The following is a 7,500-nucleotide window of genomic DNA, read 5'->3' on the forward strand; positions in this document are numbered from 1 at the left end:
CATGCAAGCACGAATGAATTATCCAAGTAACATGTTGAAATATTTACTTTAACTACGGACACGACAAGTATTGAACACGAAAATATCCAGTTGCGAGTGCTGAATTTTATGCATACATGTTAAATGTAGTTGAGAACGGAAACCGATGATGATTGGCAGTGCATAAGTTGCATAACGCGACACGTCATTCTAGAAACGTACAGCCATTTTCTTAAACGCATGTTTTTGTTCACGTTTACGAATGACGATGGCTTGATGCGAATACCTGGGGAAAGAGAGACATTGTTTATATCGGTTCGCTATTGTTATACCAGATATTATTAACAGTTCAGGTCATGGGTTAATGTAATCGGCACAAGGTTAGGAGAAATTAGTCCCACCTCTTCTCCTCATCTAACCAATCAATAGCGATGAAATGTGGTTGTGATTGGTCGGGGATATGTGGAGGGCGTGGCTAATTTCGCCTGTTTCTGTGCCGGTGACTATGATAGGCGGATCCTAGAGGACTTATCAGCCTAGGCGTTGTGTACGAGAAAGCTTCAGTTTCTCGGTGTCTTTATTTATGTCTATCTGTCTTAACTTTATCTTTTTGAACTCTGAATGTCTGTCTGTCTGAACTCTGTTGTTTACCTGACTCTGTCTGCTTGTCTGAACTTTTGTATGCCTAACTTTGTCAGTTTGTGTGAACTTTTTTGTTTACAGAACTTCGTCTGTTTGTTTGACCTTTGTTGTTTGCCTAACTTTGTCCGTCTTTGTGAAATTTCATTAGATATGCCCGTCTGTCTGAACCTTGTTTGTCAGTATTTTTTTTTTAACTTGGTTTGCCTGTTTAACAATGCCTGTCTATCTGATTTAGTTGAACTTCGTCTAAACATTTTATGTCTGATTGAATTTGTCTGACATTCTGTGTATGTCTGTTCATCTCAGTCTATCTGTATACATCTCTGTGTCTGTCTTTCTCTCTCTCATGCTATTGCAATACACACCCTTTCGTAGCTCTTACTCCACTTATTTTAATGAACCTCTCACCGGATTTTAATCTAAGAAAAATGATGAATTTTGCATTTCTTTCTTCGATATAGCCTGATGCTGAATTGTATTGTATATCTAATATATAATCCATATATACGATAACATTAAAAGATATGCGACAGTATATTACATATATCGTATACGGTGTAATTCTATTTTCAAATCCCGGTTTTAATATGATTTCGTTCGGCCCAGAAATTGCATATTTTCATATATATCAAATGCATATTATATATATACTTTATAGTGGTAAAAGTTCAAAGAGAGATTCCAGAAATGAATCTTAAAATTCGGATTATCATCTGATCGTATCGTGATATAGTACCAAGGTTTCAGATCTAATTGATCTTATTGCTATCTACTGTATGTATTGCTGTCTCATGTGCATGGACCTTCACTAATAGGCCTTTTGGGTGTGATATTTAATTATTCAATATATTTGGCACATAAAAAATGAATATATAAGATTACATGACATCTGATATCTGGATTTTAAAAATGGCTGGGAATCCCTTCTTCTGCCGGAGCGGAATCAATAATACAAGCTGACTTCTGACCAACCAAGCCCACAAACAGATATAACAGGTAAATTACAAGGCAATATTTCTATTAGACTTAGAAGTATGATTATGGAGGCATCATTTATACTGGCTAGGTTACTAGGAACAGCCTCTGGGAAGTGGAGACACTGACCATCGATTCCTTTAACAGATTTTGAATGTTCCGAAAATGACCGCCCGTCTCCAAGTTTATTTTTTTTTTTCTCTCGAGTTCGATTAGTTTGTCCCTCTTTGAAGCATCATGACTCCAAGACATCTCTCTGGTGCACAGAAGAGGAAAAGAGGGGATCGGCAGAACGAAATGGCAACGAAACTGCCTAAACTCATCCGACATTACGATGATATTACGCCAGTGATCACGGATGATCGGAGGGAAAATGATAAAAACCGACGTAAACAACTTGGACTTGTAGAGGTAACGTAACTTTCATAATAATAACGATACAAAAAAAAATATATATAATAATAGCATTTTTTCTGTTTGCGTTTGAAAATGATACTGCATTCTATGCAAGGGAACTTAATAAGCCTTTGTGTTTTATTTGCAAAATGCTTTGAGAAGATTTTCGCGATTGGAATATTCTTGCCTCACCTAACTCGTGCGTTTGAAAGTAAAACTCGTGGCTTGAGATCGGCTTCATTCGCTTGATTTTGCATGGGTTATCGTCTTGATTTTGTAAATATACTTTTATTCTTTTCCTTTCTTCCTACTGATTATACTTTGATCTAGATCGCTAGTTGGGATTTGATATTTGCATTTTAATCTAACTCTGGCACTGGGCATGGTACATTCTTGGATTTTTAAAAACAGTTTTATTCCATCTTCCTCTTACTCTGCAAATGGTTAACATAACCTCTTGAAAAACTACTAAACTGAAACCTCAAAACTCTGAGCTCTGAACCTACTCTCTGGGTTGACAAAACACAATAAACTAAATTCATTTCATTTGAGACAACAGAAGAAAGGCAGGTAAAGTGGGTTTCGAAACTATTGTCTCAGTCTTCTAATAAACATGTGTTTTGGTTATTGTAGCTTTATTCTCTCTCAATAAAGTGATTTTTCAATATTGTTTTTATTAAGCCATTGGGCAGTTGCCTCAAGAAGTTCTCTTACCCCCCCCCTTTTAAATCACTCCCTGATTTGTTTATGATTAATTGTCATTAGCTGTTATACATCCACCCACTCCCGTCCACCCTTGTAGTACGAATGGCCGCTACTCATGTTGTACGTAGACAGAGGCGCACCGACGGAAAATTGCGCCTATGGGAACCACTGAAATTTCTCCCAGCATTGTATTTTCACCAAATAAATTATTCAAATAGTTGAATAATCCAACCTTCATACTGATTCTCGGCCTTGATAATCAAAGTTATCCGTGCCCCCCCCCCTCCGCACCCCCCTTCAAATGGCGCCAAGGGAACATGCCACACTTGCCACTGGTCATAGAAACACTCATACCGGAACGACACCACACCTCCCGAGGCTACAGGAACACCCCAAGCCAACCATGCCACAACGTACCTTATGTCTTTATCCCTCATTCACCAGCTATTCTGTCCATTTTTTTTCCAGACTGCAAAGATGCCAGACTACACGCTGATCTACTTCAACGCCCGCGGAACCGCCGAGCCCATCAGGTGGATGTTCTCCTACGCTGAAATCCCCTTCAATGACGACCGCGTTGAGAAGGATGACTGGGATGAACGCAAGAACTGTAAGGGAGCGTGAGGATAATTCCAGGGGGATAGTAATGGTGATCAATTTGAGGGATGATGATGATAAAAGGGTTTAAGTTCGATTTATTGTGATAGATATTGCAAGTCGTAAGATGACAGAGTGGCTAGCTCTATGATGATAAAATGGTTAGATTTATGAGGATGTTGATGATGACAATGATGGTTAAAACGCACTGTTGGTGATGATAATGATGTCTGTGATAATAATGACAATGATAAAAACATCTGATGATGCTAAAAAACAAATAAATAGCAAAACATAACTATGCTTAAAACAATTTTGCCTTACCAAATCTCCGTTAAATCACATAAAACAAAAGACGATCTAAAAATTATCATTCAAAAGATCCTGCAAAACAAATTAAAAAGTCATAAGGAAAAAAAAAACTTCAATCATTAACCCCCCAAAAGAAGAAGACATAAAACCAACGATAATAACAACAATAAAAACCTTAATTCCAATCCTCTAAAAGAAAAAGACAAAAAACGAAAACGAAAACGCACCTTTCAACCACCTTTTCTTTCCGCAGCGATCCCGGGCGGAAAACTCCCCGTTCTTCTGATAGACGAAAAGCCTCTGCCTCAATCCCAGGCCATCGCTCGCTACATCGCCAAGGAAGCTGGTCTGATGCCTGAGGATAACCTTGATGCTGCTTATTGTGACGCCCTGGTGGATACTGTGAGAGACGTCATGGAGAAAGTGTATGCCAAGTGAGTGCAAATACGAGTTTTCGAGTTTTGATTCTTAGGGTGACTGTTTTATTTCATTTCGTTTTTTTTTCTTCTTCTTTTGTTTCTTCTTTCTTGTGTTCTTCGCCTTCACATTCTTTCTCTTACTTCCCCCCTTTTCCTCTTCCTCCTCTTTATTTTTATTTTTATAATTTTCTCTTCTTCCTGTTTTACTCTTCTTCTTAACCTTCTGGCTCTCTGATTCGTGATCTGGATTAACTCTGCGTATGTTAACACTGGAATTTGGACGATAAAGCGTTAATCAATTTAATATAACTTTAGCACATTTTTCTTCTTCTTTTGTGATATCGGTATATGTTTGATATAATAATGAAAATAAAACTATGTATGTATTCACAAAAATCTTAAAATAAGTAAAAACTCATTAAACGCACAAAATGATACATTTCACTATCACAACTTTGCTGTATATATTAAATCCCACACTTATGTACTTTGCAATACACATAAGTAATTGCGTTATGGCCGAGGGTGCCGATATTCACAGAGCAAACAGATTCTCCTTAATCATATCCCCGCTTGTGCAATGACCCTCACAAGGGCTGAACTGGCATTAAAAGCTTGCAACATTAATACATTGGAATATGCAATGAATCTGCAAATTGAAATACACATCCCATAGAACCTGACTCCCTCTCCGACACAGGATGATGAGCGAGGATGATGAGGACGAGAGGAAGAGGTGGTTCCAGGAGGAGTTCTTCCCCTCCCACATGGCGCCCGTGCTCGCCCGCATCAACGCCCGCCTGGGCGACCGGGAGTGGTTCGTCGGAGAGCAGGTCAGGGGCTGGCTCATTACAGATCAAGGGGTGGCTCATTGCGGGGCGGGGTTGGTTTATCACAGGTTAGAGGTGGTATAGTACAGGTCAGGGGGTGGTTAATTACAGGTCAGTGGCTGGCTTATGACTGATCAAGGGTTGGGTCACTGCGGGGCGGGGTTTGTTTCAGCCAAGAGGTTGGTTTATTACAGGTTAGAGGTGGTATAGTACAGGTCAGGGGGTGGTATAGTACAAGTCAGGGGTGGTTAATTACAGGTCCGTGGATGGTTTATTAAGTGGGTAGGTTTTACAGATCAGGGGCTGTTTTATTACGGATCAATGGTTAGTTCATTGCAAGGCATCGTTTGACTCTTTACAAACCGTAGGTGACTAGGTTATTACGATTCAATTCTGGGATTGATTTGCGACAAATAAGAATGGATTGATTTATTGCAAAAGAGGTATGCAACATCACGATTCAAGTCAGCGCGTGACTCACCTTCTTCAATGGCTAGTTTATACCTTAGGTCTGCGTGTGACTTGTTGCAAATCAGGTCAAGTATTTGTCACATCAACAATAAAATCAGCGGGTTCATCATTTGACCCAGCCAGTGGTTTATTGCAAAGCGAATCAATGATCGATTCACAACAAGTCAGACTACGACTGGTTTATAACTCAACAGGTCAGAGTCTGTCAGTTTATTACAGTTCGACCTGAAGTTAGCTTATTGCAGTATCTGAAAGACCACGGCTAAGTCAGTGACACGCTCCGGCCATGACAAAGAAGGACAGCCGTTATAATACAGGACGGGTTTCATTTTTTCTTGGTACACATGTTGCTGTGTTTGTGTTTGTAGTCATTCATGCCAATGTCTAGTTCATGAGAGACTGGAACACAAGGTCATCATGGATGTGACCCTGATTCTTGTTCATCGCATATCAGGTCTTAGGTGCAAACCTTTGGAAAATATTAATTTCAGCGGCAGTTCTTTTGTAATTGAGTGATCAGTGTGTAGGCTCATAGATCATATACTGGGAAGCGAAAATATTAAATGTCTCTCTTCGGTCAGCCAGTAAAATATAAGAAATCTACAGTAACAATATAATCGAAACCAAATACGAACAAGGTGAACAATAAAACTCAAAGCGCTTGGAAATTACATGAAGTGCAATTACAATACTATACGAACATATTACTTTTATCCCTTACTTACCATGACTGCATGTGTGTGTGCGAATTTAAGATGTACATAATCACACACACGTCACCCACAGGTCTCATGGGCAGACTTCATGATCGCACACGCCTTCGGAGAAATCCACAGCCACCACTCCGAAGCTTTCGAAGACTACCCCGCGGTGGTCGAGCACATCGAAAAAGTACGCGAACTCCCTGCCATTAAAGACTGGATTGAAAATCGACCCGAAACAACTCACTAACTGACTCGGAGGAAATCGAGGGAATAAATGTATTCGTCTTGCAACCCTATATTCCAGTTCGGCTCCTTTCTGTGTCATCATACCAGAAGGGGCGAAACTTGAGGGGAATCTGTTTGCACTGTGAATGCAGAAATACTGACACCTTCGGCCGCAACGCACTTCTCTGCAATGGCACGACGCCTTTCCCGTTCCTACAGTGCGGTCTCATGGGACTGAACTCACTGGCCTGAACTCACCGGCCGTGACCAGAGGTGTTGAAGATGCCGATGACTATGCCTTATTTCTATGTGTTTACCACTGTTGTTCTTCGAAAAAAAACATAAGCTTCTCAAGCAATAACACTCGCTATATTAAGTGCAATGGCAACTGCCCATTTCAAGACTCAACGTATCTCTTTGCCATCAATGGGCTTACAACATCTATTTATGTTATTGAACAGAAACAGTCCTACAGTGTAGACTACTTCAAAAGATAATTCTTCGAATGTCACTGATATCTGTACTTTCTTAAAAATAAAACTATCTCTTTGCACTTTCTGATAAGATCTTGACTTACTGACAAAATCTTGACATTTGTTGCACAAATAAATGTACACTAATCGGCTACACTGTTTTTATTACCTTGGAGTTGATAATCTATGATGAAAAAAGCGAAATGCAATGTACCAGTTGATGTTATGCAGTCGATATACCTTATTGATATTATTATGGATATATCATTATCATCATTATTATCATTATTATTATTATTATTATCATTATTGTTATCATTATTATTATTATTGTTATCATTATTATTTTTTTATTATTATTATTATCTTTATTTTTTTATTATTATTCTCATTATTAATAATAATATTATCATCATTATGATTATCATTATTATGACTATTATCATTATTATAATTATTATCATAGCAATGATATTGATTACCATTATCATTATCATCATTATTTCTATTATCATTATTAATATAATTTCTATCAACATTCTTACCATCATTATCATTATCATCATTATTATGAATTGCATTACTATGATTAATGTCATTGTTATCGTTGGTGTTATCATCATTGTCATTATCATTACTATCATTTTTATTATCACTGAAATTATTGATAGCATTATTACTATCATTATGGTTATCATTATGTTTATAATCGTTATCACTGTTATTATCATTATCATTGTTATTATTAACATCATTATTATCATTAACATTA

General features: G+C 38.0%; 1 protein-coding gene across 2 annotated transcripts in view; it reads left to right on the forward strand.

Annotated features, from left to right (window-relative positions):
- The window catches only part of LOC122263043 (hematopoietic prostaglandin D synthase), a 16,053-nt gene extending 9,171 nt beyond the window's left edge, over positions 1-6,882 (forward strand). Inside the window, exons 1-5 of one of the 2 annotated variants that reach the window (XM_086534670.1) lie at positions 1,869-2,007; positions 3,166-3,307; positions 3,860-4,040; positions 4,726-4,858; positions 6,113-6,882. In XM_086534670.1, coding sequence (XP_086390796.1) covers positions 1,894-2,007; positions 3,166-3,307; positions 3,860-4,040; positions 4,726-4,858; positions 6,113-6,277 — 735 coding nt within the window. In that variant the 5' untranslated portion in view covers positions 1,869-1,893 and the 3' untranslated portion in view covers positions 6,278-6,882. Of the gene's footprint in view, positions 1-1,868; positions 2,008-3,165; positions 3,308-3,859; positions 4,041-4,725; positions 4,859-6,112 lie in introns of those variants that run through there. The other variant, XM_043031335.2, reaches the window with a different exon arrangement.
- Positions 6,883-7,500: the final 618 nt, after the last annotated feature.

The sequence above is a fragment of the Penaeus japonicus genome, unplaced genomic scaffold, assembly GCF_977035675.1.
Source record: "Penaeus japonicus unplaced genomic scaffold, GWHDUDI00000001_assembly GWHDUDI00000042, whole genome shotgun sequence".
Classification (NCBI taxonomy): Eukaryota; Metazoa; Arthropoda; class Malacostraca; order Decapoda; family Penaeidae; genus Penaeus; species Penaeus japonicus.